Genomic DNA, 16,977 nt, shown 5'->3' with positions numbered 1-16,977 from the left:
TCTCACTAGCTGCTTAAGACAGTTTTTGAAAAACTGTGTTCAGAACTATTTTACAAGACTGTGTCTGTGCCACCAGTAATTAATCCATACATATACAAGTTTATGCTTTGTAGGCTGAAGTTGCCTTCAGCTAGTAGAGCATGATGGTACTTCCACGTTTCTGTCTAGACAGTCTTTGAATGTTACTACAACTGTTACAGCAGAACCGAGTAGCAGGAAAAAACATCAAATGATTAAATTCCGTTCACCTAGGCCGGTTACTAATGTCCAAATAACTCTGCAGTCAGACTGAATTTTGACCTCCACAAACAACATGTTTCTCAATTGCATCTAACCTGTCTTTCCAACACATATTCAATGCCTCACTGAAATATTTCAGCATTTTATACTTTGAGGTTTCATCCAATACTCTGTTCGCAGTATAATTTGAACACAACGGCTTTCCTGGAGGGTGATAAACTCTGAAACTTTGGAATGCTCTGACAAATTATTGTTAAAATTTTTTACTCTGGAAGTGTGTTTACTTTGCACACAAATCTGATTTACTCTACCCATACTGACTGGTAGGTGTTCATGAAAGAAGCTCAAACTACACCCAAGCCTATAAAGTCCCCATGCACTCTCCACAAGTACACTGCCACATGAATAGCCATTTCCTCTGTGTATTGCACCCCTTATCTGTCAAAGGGAGTTCTGCAACTCTCCATCCCCACAATGTAGGTTCAGAAATCTGCAGCCAAGACTCTAAAAGCACTCATGGAGAGATGAGACACTCTTTCCTGCTCCAAACCAAAGGACTCCCATCAATTCTAGATATGATACTGCAAATTGTAAGCTCTGCTTGTACCCACAAGTGAAGCCAGCAGTCTTCACCACTTCCACCAGCCAGCCATAAGAACTGAGGATGGCCTCTGAACCCAAGTGACGTGTTGCTTTTGCTGACATCAGCCAATACTTGAAGACGACTGCAATCTGCACTTTTGACAGTTGTAGGCAGAGCATCCTCCTCATCTCTGATGATTTGTCAAATTCTTTCCATAATGTCATCAGTATGGCAAGATTGATCTGGACTCTTATCATCGCACAAGCATCCTGTCTCAAATTGGCGATACCAATGATGAATTTCTTCAGTGCTGACAGATCAATGCCAAAATGCCGACATAAAGAATTCTGGACTGAAATCACTGACTGACTCGATCTTTGCAAACCACACCACACAAAACACCTTCTGTTGAGCAGACTCCATCTTACTCTGACTACAAAGTGAGAAGATGCACTGAATGACATCTAACTGTGTTTTTTAACTTTAGGCCACTCCAACTCAAACATCACATATTTAAATGGGCACACCTACTTTATTCTATTATCTTTGTTGGAAGTTTGAAGTGGAAATAGTGCATTAAAATGAATTTTCTGAGTCAGATGTCAGGCATACTTTATGACAAATTAATATGTACACTGGAGAGTCAAGCAAATTGTTTGAGCAATTTGATGATCTAATTATCCTCCCCAACCACCATGGGGCTGATAACAAAAAAGGCAAGTGGAACACAGCAAATATGAACCAAAAATTGCTCTTACCTGACAGGTCTGCCTTGTTGGTTTTTCAAATTGTTCCTCTTGATCACCAATCCGCTTGGATTCAGCATCCTTGTAAGATCGGAAGAAAACTGACCTGAAAGGTTTTGATACATCAATTGACTTTAAATTCTTGTTTCTATAATTATGCACTGTTAGATACCAGCCAACCCTCTCCTCATCCCCCCCCCCCCCCCCCCCATATTCCTTAAAGAATCTAACTTCCATGTGCAATACAGCTTCAAATGTCTGACTACATTATAAATGACTTACTGTGCTAAATCTAACAACAAAAACAATCAATTCTTGACAAATTAATTTAATTGGATGGATAAAAAACAGATGAACACACTAAGCAGATTCAGAAGGATGTAGGTTGCAGTAGGTACTGGGAGATGATGAAGCTTGCACAGGATAGAATAGCACGGAGAGCTGCATCAAACCAGTTCAAATGGTTCAAATGGCTCTGAGCACTATGGGACTTAACATCTATGGTCATCAGTCCCCTAGAACTTAGAACTACTTAAACCTAACTAACCGAAGGACATCACACAAAACACCCAGTCATCACGAGACAGAGAAAATCCCTGACCCCGCCGGGAATCGAACCCGGGCATGGCATCAAACCAGTCTCAGGACTGAAGACCACAACCATAACAACAACAACAACAACAACAACAACAACAACAACATAAAAAACTTATAACTTTCTTTTATGTGTGTGTCTGCTGCCACTTGGCGAGTAGATTTTCTATCCAGCCAATTAAATTACTGCACTAAATGCTCGACAAACAAGAAAAACTTTAGAAAAGGTTTGAAATCATGTTTAAAGTATTATCAAGTATAGTGTGGGTAATCTGCTTGCCAAGTGTTACACTCCCTCAAGACACACAGTTTCTAACTGTAATAATTTTCTTATTGTATTTTGCCCTTAACATAAGCTTTTACCCATTAATGAGTAGATTTCAACAGAATTTTAAATTTGGTCAACAGTTGTTTGACGCACTGAAGATAAATTTTGTTTCCCCCAGAAGCCATTAGATAGGCAACCTGCAACACACTGTAATTTAGATTCTTTCAGGGGGGCAGTAAATGAAACAATACCAAAAAATAAGTATTACCTGTGACAGGAAATAACCTATTAATTGACGATTACTTTAACAAAACTCAGACTTTTTTTTCCAAAATGCATTTTTAACAGATTCTGGTACTTAACGATGAGCCTCGCATATTGGCTAAAAGAAAATATGACAAAACCAAATATTTGCTGCTGTTAAAGATGCCTGAATAGATAAAGAATGAGTAGTCTATGTCAAACAAGTGAGAAGTGCACGACTACATCCTCAAATAAAGATCAATGTAGATTGTAACCATACTAACACCACAAAGGAAACAACATACAAAGCAGAATATTTGTGTTTCAATTATATTTTTCATTTTAGAGGTGGCCTGTATATGAATAAAACAGAAGTTGAACAAGACAATTTCTTACTATAATTAATGAAGCCAAAGTAGACTTTTGCTGGGCAGTAAATATGCACAAGCTCGAAACAACTTTACCTGATGTTTACTTGATGCATCACAAATAAGCGTTAAATGTGTTTGAGACAACTTCTGGCTTATGCTAAACTTTCAAGGGCCAAAAAACAATGAAATTTTTGGACTTTCAGTTTTCTGCTTTTAACTCTGAAATGATACATTCTACAGAAAATTTCCAAAACACCAGAATGAAGGAGCATAAATTTTTGTGTAGAATAACCTACTGAAGAGTTACAATTGATAGCCATTTCGCCACTATCAGCAATTTATACCAATTTGGCAGAATGGTGAATTACGCTCACATGTCAACACCTGTAACTCTAAAACAGCTACTCCACAAGGGAAATGTCAGACATGAACGTTGTAGAGCACAATTTCTACTTAAAAAGAGCTAAAATATTACAATCCACTCTCTTCTTTGGAAAGATAAAAATAAAAATGTGAATAATTCATAGTGCTAAAGAAGAAAAATGGACGAAATTGTGGACATGTTGAGTTCTGTAAAAATTTGTAATTTTTAAATTTTTCCCCCATTAAATTAGGTTAATGGAGAATTTCAATTATATATTATTCATACGAAAATAATTCTGACATAGGTAATACTAGTCACAAAGAAGATAAGCAGAACACGCACTAGCTTTCACAAATTAGTTTTCATCCTATGAATTAGATAGATAGCACATTTTAATATCTGCAGCACACCTACAGCTAAACCAAGATGCCACAACTGTACAATAAACTGACTAATATTAAGGTAAGTTCAAAAGTGTATACTTAAAGAAACAAATAATTAAAAGTGAAAAAGATTACTTTCATTTGCACCACGGAGGTGGGAGATAAGGAAGGCTCTCACTGGCTTGCTAGTGGACTTTAATGAAATAAAAGCGCTCTCTTGAGCCCTCGAGTGGGCGGGCTGTTTTTCACAACACGAACATGTGCGCGGCACACTTTGTACACATGAAAAGAATAGGTTTCCTTATGTCGCCAACGTAAGTCACATATGATCAAAATCACAGTTTAATCTTAGTTTAAGTAAACAAGGAGAAAATAAACTTACATAATATGAACTAAACTACTGTTTTATTAAACAATAATGAAATAAATTTTCACTATAACTCTCTGTTCCCAAAGACAGGTGTTAAAGAGACAGTAATGACGCATTTGAACATTAAGCAGTGCAGTTGCATCAGATCTTAGTCAGCTGCTTATTCGATCACTAATTATCTCGTATACAACTGCCTTAATGTGGGATTATGTTGCTAGTTTGTAACTGGGGTAATTTTTTTGAACTGATCGTAAATTTTTTCTCACCTAGCTCGCTTTGTATTTAATATTACTGCTGCTCACTTGGGCATACGACAACACACTTTATCGCTGTGTTATTTGAAGCAATACTGAAGGAATAGGTATAGGTTTTCAGTTGTGAAGCAAAAATGGGACTGCACAAAATCATTTTATTTTTGGTTGGCGCACTTTACACAGGCGCGCCCGCTCGAGGCTTAAAAATGCAGTTTGCCTGACTCCATTCATGGTCAGAAATTGAATCGATTAAAACTAGAGAAATATTCAGCGAATAGTACACATTTCCACAGGGGCTGGTTAAATTTTAGTCAGGAATCAGAAAACACAAGGGGTTATGTCAGCTGCCGATTCAACACAGCCAATGAGCAAGCAGCAGGTAGACAACATGTTCGAAACCATACAGTCACATTTTCACGTCAATACAGATGAGGAATCTGCTATGGAAAACCAGCTTGTTCTCATGTCTCACTGAAATCAAAACCCCTGAAGTTGCGCATCTTTTTTTGACCCTCATTGATTAGGTGAAAATCATTTCAAATAATGATACCAATGTTAATGGTAAAGGAAGTGATGTAAAAAATTAATGTAAACCAATTCTTTTTGTTTACTCATACAATGGAAAATCCGTGATGGAATGTAACAATATTCCGAGAAGGAAAGTTGCCACCCACCATATAGTCGAGATGCTGAGTCACAGATAGGCACAACAAAAAAACTTTTTGTTGAGCTTATCTGCGACTCAGCATCTCCACTATATGGTGAGTGGCAACCTTGCGTCTCAGAATTCTTTTTCTTCATTTTATTTCTCCTTGTATTATCAAAAATTAGATAATCAATACATATCATAAGTTTAGAATAGGTATAAAGATAACTTTTTTGGGCAGATACTTTATATCAAGGAAAAGTTTGTAATTGTGATTCAAATGAGGGGTGTTCATAGTCTGGGATGTTTTAAACTCAGGTAAATACGGTAAATTTGAAGCTGATGGAGGTTTATGGAAGTCTGTTCCCTCAATTTCTGCAGGTAAGAGTAGGCAGCTGAATTCATAAAAAGGATGAAGATTTAAAGTTAAATGTCTCTTCAATGAGTCTCTGGAGAATGAGAACAAGTTCAGTTACGGAACGATCTATGCCCTTCTCGAAGATCCAGGGGACATCTTGATTAGTTTATAAAAATCACAGGAAGCACGAAGCAGGATGACTGGACAGAATTTTGATATCCACTTCTTTCAATTTCTAGTCCTGCGTGCTAACCTGTGTCCCACCTTGCTCTGTCAGGTGAACTAAACATGACTTCCTAGCACAAAACTGAGTCATTGGCAATAAAACTGGTCCCATATGCATACAAGAAGGAAAATCACAGTAAATTTCATACGAGGAATTACCTGCTAGTGTCACTTATTGGATACTTACAGAGCATATGTAGAAATGAATATTTAGATCACACAAAAAAACTGACTTTTAGTCACTTTGTTACTTTAGATGAGACGTTGGTCAAACCCTTCACACCATAAATAAAACAGCCATCAAAAGATTAGCTGAAACCTGGTGAGACTTTACAAAAAAAGGCAGAGTGAATCTCATCTGGCAGAAAGGACAGACAGTATACACTGAGGTGATAAAAGTCACGGGATACCTAATAATATCATGTCGGGCCACCTTTTTTCCTAGCATAGTGCACCAACTTGACATGGTGTGGACTCAACAAGTCTTTGCAAGTCTCCTGCAGAAATACTGAGCCATGCTGCCTCTATAGCCGCCCATAATTGCAAAAGTGTTGCCGGTGCAGGATTTCATACACAATCTGACCTCTCAATTCTATCCCGTGAATGTTCAACGGGATTGAAGTTGGGTGATCTTGATGGACAAACCATTTGCTTGAAACGGCCAGAATGTTCTTCAAACCAGTTGTGAATAACTGTGGTCCACTGACACACACATCATTGTTTGGAAACGTGAAGTCCACGAATGGCTTCAAGTTGTCTCCAAGCAGCCGAACATAACCACTTCCAATCAATGATCAGTTCAGTTGGACCAGAGGACCAAGTCCATTCCATGTAAACACAGCCCACACCATTAATGGAGCCACCATTAGCTTGCACAGTGCCTTGTTGACAACTAGGGTCAATGGCTTCGTAGGGTCTGCACAATACTCTAACCCCACCATCAGTTTTCACCAACTGAAATTCAGACTCATCTGACCAAGCCACAGTTTCCCAGTCCTCTAGGGTCCAACCGATACGGTCACAAACACAGGAGTTGTGCTGCAGTTAATGTTGTGCTGTTAGCAAAGGCACTCACATTAGTTGTCCAGTGCTATAGCTCATTTATGACAAATTTCGCTGCACTATTCTAATGGACACATTTGTCGTATGTCGCACACTGATTTCTGTGGTTATTTCATGCAACGTTGCTTGTCTGTTAGCACTGGTAACTCTGCACAAACGCCACTGCTCTCTACCATCATTGAAGACAATTGGCCATTGCATTATCTGTGGTGAATGGTAGTGCCTGAAATTTTGTATTAACACTATGGATCTCTGAATACTCAATTCCCTAACAATGGCTGAAATGGAATGTCCCGTGCATTTAGCTCGAGCTACCGTTCTGTGTTCAAAGTCTTAATTCCTGTTGTGTCGCCACAATCACATCGGAAATCTTTTCACATGAATCACCTGAGTAGAAACGACAGCTCTGCCAATGCACTGCCATTTTATACCTTGTGTATGCGATACTACTGCAATCCGCATGTGCGTATCGCTATCCCATGACTTGTCACCTCAGTGTATTCTGGGGTGCGAAAGTCGTTATTCTTATTGGTTGCTTTACAAATTGCAAAATAGTAGAGTGTAAATACTGTGGAAACAAGGGGGGAAGTGGGGGGGGGGGGGGGGGGGGGGGGGGGGGATCTAGTTTCTTCATGACAGTGTCTCTTTCTAAAAACACACACTGACATTAAGAAAACTCCACCTTCACCAGATCTGGCACCCTCTGGCTCTAGTTTCCAAAAACTTCCATATTTGAGGAAATATGCAGCTTGCACACACTGGGTAAAATGAAAAGGTTAGTGCGAATTGCACCATGTAAACTACAGGGCAGAATAACAGACATGTCCCATAGAAATGACGATGCCAAATATAAACTAAGCTAGATATTTCCTTATTGATAATGAGTAACCAGGTCTACATCGAAGTAAATTCATACTGTTGACCTAATGGTTTTATTTTCTAATGAAATGTTCTGATAGCGCACTTTTCTACAATCACAGCAGTCAAGTACGAAGAAACAAACTGACATCTGCAACTAAGCATGATTTTATTACCATTGAACTGTGCATTTTGAGATTAAAGCCCCATATCTTCAGGTAGTACTTTGTTTTACACATTATTTACAGAAACTGTGTTAGCATACACCTGAATATCTCCCCCCCCCCCCCCCCCCCCCCCAGACTGCCACTCTTATGCCAGAAGGTAAGCCTCATTGCCAATACTCTAATAAATTAAATTTTCCTTTAAAGTTCTAATTATTTCAGCTGCCAAGTTTTAAAACACAGTTTGCAAAAATTTTAACTTGGAAACTTCTGTGTTTTATTTGATTTTTAGTTTAATCCACATTTATATTTGAAGAGCATCATTTCAAATTATACTAAGTTGAAAAAACAAATTTTACAGGCAGAGCAAAAAAACTGATTACTCCTGAGCTGGAAATTTTTTACAAATTGTAAAATTTGAAGTTGCTGTGTTAGAGGGTTACTTCTAATAACAGGAAAAAGTGAAAACAATTTGCATCTGTGTTCTTCACATTTAGGGAAAATGTGTTTACTTAATATGCTTCGAGCCAATGATTTGTAAAATATGCAAATAAGAATGCTTACTGAAATAAATACATAACTAACAAATTATTTTTGATATTGTAGAACTTTGTCTTTTAATAAGAAATTGAATTTTCCACAATAAACATTCTGATGTACAGAGTGTTCATAACATCCTCCTTGCTGTAAAGTGACTAATATGATTTATATCAAACTAACATATTTAAAATCATGTTAATACACAAAAAGTATCCCCATTAACCATTTTGATGTACAGTTCACATTATCTTCCTGCTGTAATTCTGTAATGACCATCCTATTAGTTTCTCTTCAAATTTGTTTCAATCCTCCTCCTCCTCCTCCCCCTCCCAAGCAACCACAAGTTGACACACCAACTTCTTCCTCATTAGCACCCACTGGCAGTTAGAAACCATGTTTGCATAGAAATGTATATCTTCTATAGCTCTCCAATCATCCCTAACACTTTCTGAGCAAATTATTCACGTTAGTCTTCTATACTTCAATCACTTTACTGTATGACAATTTAAGTTGATGAGCATGTTTGGTTTTCTTTTCCCTCTTTCGGCTTCCTCTTGAATCACCACCAACAGCAAGTTCTTCCCCCATAAATGAAAAAGTGGTTCCCATACACACAATTCACAAGGAAAAGGATAACTGTCATTATTGGGCATGTAGCACTGTTGAGGAAAGTGGCCTATTCTCAGTACAACAAGTGGAGCAAAGTAATTAGTGAGCTTCATATAGTGTTAACATTGCACACACACAATTTGAAACAGCTGGTTTTCAGTTGCTACTTACACTGTTAGAGAATACGAATTGTAAACATCTGATTTCACGCTATGAAAGATTCCTTCAGTAACTATATGAAAATATATCATGGCGGACACAACACAATTTGAAATGATGCACCTCATTTGGCCATTTTAAGTCAGTATTTGTACTTTAAAAATTATGTAGATAAATTCAGCAGATTCTACCTGAAGAAACCACGCTCCACAGCTGAAGCATTCATGATGACACTGTCTTCTTGGTTGTAACCTGTGTAGCACAAGATGGCTACAACTGAATTAATACCAGCTGGAAGTTCTCTGAATCTTAGATATTCCATAGAACGTGTTGTAACCAGTGGCTTATGAGGATAATACAACACATGAGCCAGGGTGTCCATTCTTACGTGGAAATTTGTAATATAAACACCCATAGCTTGTTTACCCATAGCACTCTGCAACAAAACATCCCAAGATAATACAGTAAACATAAAAACTAGAAAAATAAAATCAGGGTTAACATATGTAGCATTTTACTGAACAACTTATCAAATAAGCAAGATCAAAGATTTTTTTATATACTGAAGACAACACTGAAGAGACTACTGAAAAATAATATCTAAAAATAAAATTTCAGAAATATTCCCCATACAAATTGTCAATGTCAGTAAAACTTTCCTGCACATCCATTTCAGTTGCAATCAAACAAAGATGGATGGGAATGGCATTTGTGAACATTAGATCAGAGCAACAAACTTCTCCACATTCCACCAGCTAGAATGAAAGGCTCACAGAAGTTCAAGATATGAATTGTATTTAGTGGAAAATTTATGCTACTATCTTTTCTTTAATTGCTTCTTAAATTCTGGTGCTGAAAGTTTCTTCCACAGACAGGTTTCAGTTCAGATCCCTATAGGTGAAGCACAAACACACCAGCGAGCTAGTGGCATCTGCTACTGAGCGATTTTCATACACAATAACAGTTATAGAAAGTTACAGATACATACTTTCTAAAAACACAATATGTGCACATACGGCTGCACCAGTACTTCTGACACATACTGCTTTACAATTCTCTTCGACCTATATTTAAACACTGTATTAGCTACTGCAAACACTGCCTCCAATAAAAAGCACACGATCCCAAACTGGTAATGCAAATAAAAAGTTAATTTTTGCAGTAATTCAGTACACTCCATGTTACAGGTTCAAAAATATGCAACAAAATTTGGTTTTAATGCAAGAGGGATTTCCTTTTAATTTAACAGATTCTCATTTCAGGTACTATCAGAACATACACTAATATAAATATGTGATTTTCTGACTTCCATTGACTCCTCTGAAAAAGTTTTACCGAATGTGCTTTTGTTACTTGTTATCTTCACCGTGTAGAGATACTGAGCCCTGGACATAAATAACTTTTTCACACAGCTATGGATTATGCACGAGAGGCTTCAACTGTCTTGAAAGAAATTTACCCCCACTGAAGAGAGGGGACATATGTAGCTCTCTTAAGAGAGAAAGAGAGGGTTTAAGAAATATGTTGCTCAGCCCAAAGTGGTTAATAGTCACCAGGTGCAATCTGCTGCATTATCAGACCAATTCATCTGCACCACCACCACCACCACCACCACCACCACCACCACCAGAGTTTTGTCAGGCCGTGACTAACAGCAAACTTTGTATATAAGAAACTACGAGGGTAATCCCAAAAGTAAGGCCTCCTGTTTTTTTATAAGTACATAGACCTGTTTATTTCTACAATGGTTACATCAGTTTACAGCTTGAACATTTAGCTATTTTTTGGCAATCACCATTTCTGCCAATGCATTTTTGTAAATGCTGCGGCGGTTTTCGTATGCCCATGTCACACCAGCTCGCCACCATGCTGTTTAGAAAGTTGTGGACCACTTCTTTCACCTCGTCGTCGGAGCTGAATCGCTTTCTGGCCAAATGTTCTTTTAACCTAGGGAACAGTTTGTAACGCCGGAAATGCATATCTTCCCATTTCCATCTATTGTACTATAATTTTTTTCCTTATTTTTGTTACCTGAATATATGACATTTCTGTGTCTTTGCATATTGTAATTGTTTTACTATTTGTATATATATATATATTTATGCATTTATGTCGATGTATAATTGGTCTGTTTCGTAAATATTATTTGTATTTTTACGCTGGGTCTTGCCTAGGGAAAACTGCTATCGAACGATTACATCGATAGGTCGTGTGAAGAATCAAAGTGTGTAGGATCTTTGGTAGTGTTAACTCTGCCGTGTGGAGCGCGGGCTGAGCACAGAGAGTCTGGCTGGGGTAGTGCAGTGGAGCAGGTGTGTTGTGTGAAGCTCCCGCGAGTTGCCGCGCTTTCGGGGTTTGGCAGCATGTAATTGCGCTCGACTTGCTATGATAGTTTCTGACATGGTGTTGCGGACGGGAAGCATTAGCTGGCGCACATCAAGAGCCCGTTTCGTCTGGTGACCGTGTCGAGAAGAAGGCGCGCCAACATCCAGCTTCTGCAACAGCGACGGCCGACAATGAGTGACTGTCGCCACCTCCTCGATCGATGGCTTCAAACCTTCAATCAACCAACAAGGAAGACTGGAAGCACGTAAAGTTTTAGAACTGTATGGCAGACCTCAGCTTTTCAAACTTTTAAAATTGTTGCATCACAAAATTACAGCAACTTAGCATGAACCTTTGTTGCTCATTGTCTCAATTGCATTACCAAGCAGGGTCCCTGCCTTTTCCGAAATGAACCCGAGTGTCGTTGAAATTCAAACGCCAGCATTAAAGTAATATAATTCAATTTCGCTGCTTTAATTTCAAAGTTCAGTTAAAGTAGTCATAGCTGGCTACAATAGTTAGATTACACTAGCACAAATTAAGAGTGCGAGTTTTGTTACCGTATTTTAGCTTACCTGTGACTGCAGCTCAGCTTGGTACGTACTAAATTTTACTATTGTTAATTGTTCAGAATCATTTAATTCAAGTTCAAAGTTAAATCTCTTATTTCTAAATTGCGTAGATTCAAGTAGCTTTTGAAATGATTGTTGAGGTAGTCCAAGACTAACCGTATTTTACTGAATTTCGATGTGCTTCAGAAAGAAAGCTCACTATTAACTTCAGTCACTAAATTAACTTTCGATTTTCCGGTTTATTTAATTCTTTTGCTAAATTACGTCAGAGTGTAGCGAAATTTATTACTTCTGACAAACTTTCAGTTTTCACACTACACTTGTCAACCTTCAGTTGCCACGCTTCTAGAGCTAATTATATGTGTAATAATCTTTCTTTTTCAGTTACTATAGTAATTGTCCTTAGGACTGGCGACCGTGATTTCCCCCAAATCTCAAATACCTAATTACCGCTAGTTAATTGTTAACGTAACGGCCGCACATTTACTTTCTTTATTAACTTTCCCCCCCCTTCAAAATTAATTTCCACCAGTTTCATTAGCAGTTTTCCTTTCATTTAGATGTAACCCTTTCCTCTCTCTTTACCGACAGATTAGCTTCGGTGACGATTGCTTTTCCCAAATTTCCATTAGGTACACGCGGTTTAATTTTTCACTGTCATTGAGGTCGATAAGTGAGGGGGAGGTTAGAAGGTGATAGTCACTGGGCACCAAGACAGGGCTATAGGGTGGGTGGGTGATTATGTTCCACTGAAACAGTTGCAGGAGAGCAACGGTTTGCCGAGCGATGTGTGGGCAAGTGTTGTCATGGAGAATGTGTACGCCCTTGCTCAACATTTCTCTTCTCCGGTTCTGAATTGCCTGTTTGAGTTTTCTCAGAGTATCACAGTACCTGTCAGCTTTAATTGTGGTCCCAGTGATTCAGCTAACTTTCTAAACAGCATGGCGGCGAGTTGGTATGACATGGGCATACAAAAACTGCCACAGCGTCTACAAAAATGCATCGACAGAAATGGTGATTATGTTGAAAAATAGCTAAATGTTCAAGCTGTAAACTGATGTAAACCATTGTAAAAAGAAACAGGTCTATGTACTTATAAAAAATAGGAGGCCTTACTTTCGGGATTACCCTCATGCAAGACTTATCTGGAATGTAAAACATGTGAGCAAAAAGGAATTGGAATTTGTTTTTTGCAAAGTGTCTCTTTTTGCCAACATGAATTCTCGCTCGCTTTGAAAGTTATCACGCTCTGCCAGCACTTTTTTGAATCTTGGAAGGACTTCTGGAACTCACTTTTCATTATGGTATTCAGCTCCTTCGGCAATTCTGTTTTATCTCATCTATAGTGGCAAAACAAAAACCTTCTTGATGGTTCTTTTCAGAAAGAAGTCCCAGAGGGCCATGTAAGGCAAATACAGTGGCTGAGTCAACATAACTGGTTTGTTTTTTGCCAAAAAATTACAAACAACCATTGAGGTGTGAGCAAGAGCATTATCATGATGCAGTTTCCAAGAGTAGTTCTGCCAAAATTCTCTTCAGATTTCTTCATGCAAATGGCACATAACTTCCAGGCAGTATTCCTTACTGACTGTATGACCACAATGCAACAACCTCATGATGCACTATCCCATTGTAATCTAAGAAAACAGCAAGAAGAACCTTTAAATGATCAAATTTGTCAATTTTTTTGGGTCCTAGCTCTTCAGGCAGTTTCCAATGGGACAATTGGGTCTTCCCTGCAACCTCATACCCATATACACATGTACGAGGGCTATTCATAAAGTAAGGAACATTTTGGCATTTAAACTACGTACAAGAAATACATTTTATTATATACATCTGAAAGAGCGACCGACTTAGTACTTTTCCACATAGTCACCAAACAAACTGAGGCACTTATCACAGCGGTGGACAAGCTTCGAAAGACCTTCATCGTAAAATTCTGCTGCCTGAGACTTCCGAGACATCAGCCAATGACTCACGCTTGCCTGGAGTTCTGCGTTGTCATCAAAGCCTAGCTTTTGAGTGACAATTTCAAGCAACAAAGTCTGTGAAACAATGCTCAGGCGTCCACTCTTCTCTTCATCATGAACACTGGTTTGGCCATTTTTAAACCGAATGTACCATTTCACGATAGAACATTCACTCATTACGTTGTTTCCGTACACTTTGCACAGTTCACAATGAATTTCTATAGGTTTTAGGATTTTTACCAACAAAAACCTTCTCACAGACCGCACCTCACAACTGGCAGGATTCCGCACACAGACATTCCTGCTATCACGGATGGATACCGACTGAGCTGCCAAGCACGCACGTACCAAAATATACACGATCGGTGCGCGTTTATCGGCGTCAGACGGAAACCTTCCCTACTCTCTGAATAGTCCTCATATCACCACCTGTTATAAGCTTCTTTAGAAGTTCTGGGTCATTCTATACTTCATGGAGCAATTCCTGAGTGATCTCTCTGACATTGTTTTCAGTAGAAATTCAACAATTCTGGAATGAACTTTATTGCTACTTGTTTCATGCCTAAAATGTTCGAAAAAATTGCTTGGCATAAGCCAAAGAATATGCCAACATCATCAGCAATCTCTCCGATGGTGATTTCGCAATTTTCCAGAACCATTTTCTTTACTTTTTACACATTGACGTTGCTTAATTGATGCGACAGGGCACCCAGGGTGGTTATCTTCAACACCTCCGCTTTGAAACACTGGTATTACTCAAACTCTTGTCTTACCCATAGTATCTTCACCAAAAGCCACAGTCAACATTTAAAACACAGTGCTGTACTTTATTACATGTTTCAAGTAAAATTTAACACACATTCTTTGATCCCTCTTTTTCCAACATAAAAATTCGCTGAGCACTCAAAAATACACGTAACCTTTTCGACTGTCAACAATACAATAAATATTCAAAACAGCTGATAATGCAAACATACATGAGGAATACATATGTACCAACATCACAAAAAATTTTGAAACTCTGATGTATAAAGCCCGCAAAATTAAAAAATTCCTGTAACTTTTTTATCGAATCTCTTAAGTTCTGCTAGCTAATCAACAGACGACAAAAACAAAAAACCATTAAAATTAAGTGTGGGCCTTGGGCTGTTTCAACATAATCCAATAGCTGTAACACACTTGTACATGCTTCATATCCTCCTACACGGAAACATACAACCTTCTGCGACAAACAACCAGTAACAGACTGACAATGGCACTACGCTGATCACCACATAATCTTCTGATACAAAAGAAGCATTCCGATTAAAAATCATATGCGAAAATGTGATACAGAGGTGATGTGGAAAATTTTACTGGCAAAAATCTATTCTAAAGACATGTTAGCACTGTGACCCAAAGTAGTTGACGGGACATTAGAAAATTATGGCAGAGTTGTGTGTTGTGTTCTTTATACAGTTCATTGTATTGCAGTTTCCAAACTGGGATAAAAATTCTGTGGATGAAACAAGCACAATGCTAAACATACCAAGTAGCCAACCTTAGTTTTGTTTGTGCAATACAATATGCATAGTGTGTGTAGACAGTAATGTTGTCTAGTGGTAGCATCTGATTAGTTATCAAAACATCCTCAGTCCCAGTTCGAACCACGCCACCACTTTAAGTTTTTATTCAAAATTTTTAACAATGAAGGCCAAGGGATTCCAGAACATGTCGCCCTCATTCTGCCAACGCCCTTGTCAAAGGGAATGAAGGAGCAGACAGAGGTTCAGGGCAATCTCTTGCTCTTGGGGCACGAAACTGTCCCAAAAAGGCAGAAGAATCAGCAATTGTCAACAGCATGAGGCTGCAGAATGCAGAGGAAACCACTGCATTAAAGACACACTGTGTATCCACAGGACATATGGCCTGTAATGGAAAGAGTGCCATGATGATCTCTCCACTGGCAAAAGTTCTGCAATAAATTTCAGCTAGTAGTTGTGAATACTCTGTTCAAGAATCACAAGAGGAAGAGGTATATTTGGAAAAGGCCAGAAGATATGGGAAGATTTCAGTTAGATTACATCATGGTCAGTTAGAGATTGCGAATCAGATACTGGATTTTAAGGCGCAGCCAGGAGCGGATATAGACTCAGATCACAGTGTAGTAGTGATGAAGAGTAGGCTGATGTTTAATACGAGAGAACTCACGAAAAATCAATACACAACGAAGTACCAAGGAATGAAAAGACGCTTGAAGTCCTCTGACGCTATGGATACTGTGATAAGGAACAGCTCCATATGCAGTTCAACTGAAGAGGAATGGACATCTCTAAAATGGGCAATTACAGAAGTTGGAAAAGAAGACAGGTACAAAGAAGTTAACTACGAAGAAACCATGGGTAACAGATGATGAAAAAAGGAAGTACAAAAATGTTCAGGGGGAGTACAAATCACTTAGGAATGAGATAAATAGAAAGTGTAGGGAAGCTAAGTTGAAATGGTTGCATGAAAAATGTAAAAAAAAAAAGAAAAGAAAAGAAAAAAAGAAACGATTGTCAGAAGGACTGACTCGGCATATAGTAAAGTCAAAACAACCTTCAATGAAATTAAAGCCAAAGGTAGTAACATCAAGGGTGCAATGGGAACTCCACTGTTAAAAGCAGAAGAGAAAGTAGGTAGGTGGAAAGAGTTCATTGAAGGCCTCTATGAAGGAGAAGACTTGTTTGATGTGAAAGAAGGAAAAACAGGAGTCGATATAGAAGAAATGGGATCCAGTATCAGAAACAGAAATTAAAAGTTCTTTGGAAGACTTAAGATCAAATAAGGTAGTAGGGATTGATAACATTTCAGCATGATTTCTAAAATCATTGGGGAAATTGGCAACAAAATTATTATTCATATTGGTATGCAGAATATATGAGTCTGGCAATATACAATCTGTCTTTTAGGAAAAAATCATCTGCACAATTCCGAAGACTGCAAGAGCTGTTAAGTGCAAAAATTATCACAGGTTAACAGCTCATGCATACAAGTTGCTGACAAAAATAATATAAGACACGATGGAAAAGAAAATTGAACATATGTTAGG

The 16,977-nt window shown here is 38.3% G+C and overlaps 1 protein-coding gene across 1 annotated transcript in view; it reads right to left on the bottom strand.

The window, feature by feature from the left end:
• LOC126176779 (DNA-directed RNA polymerase II subunit RPB2) overlaps window positions 1-16,977 on the bottom strand; it is a 97,358-nt gene that overhangs the window by 24,843 nt on the left and 55,538 nt on the right. The window contains exons 14-15 of the mRNA XM_049923947.1: window positions 9,229-9,473; window positions 1,582-1,675 (exon numbers count right to left, since the gene is read on the bottom strand). Of these exons, the coding sequence (XP_049779904.1) occupies window positions 1,582-1,675; window positions 9,229-9,473 (339 nt within the window). The remainder of the gene's footprint in view (window positions 1-1,581; window positions 1,676-9,228; window positions 9,474-16,977) is intronic.

Source organism: Schistocerca cancellata, chromosome 3 (assembly GCF_023864275.1).
Source record: "Schistocerca cancellata isolate TAMUIC-IGC-003103 chromosome 3, iqSchCanc2.1, whole genome shotgun sequence".
Classification (NCBI taxonomy): domain Eukaryota; kingdom Metazoa; phylum Arthropoda; class Insecta; order Orthoptera; family Acrididae; genus Schistocerca; species Schistocerca cancellata.
The sequence above is the reverse complement of the archived record's forward strand: the minus strand, read 5'-3'. Positions and strand labels throughout refer to the sequence as shown.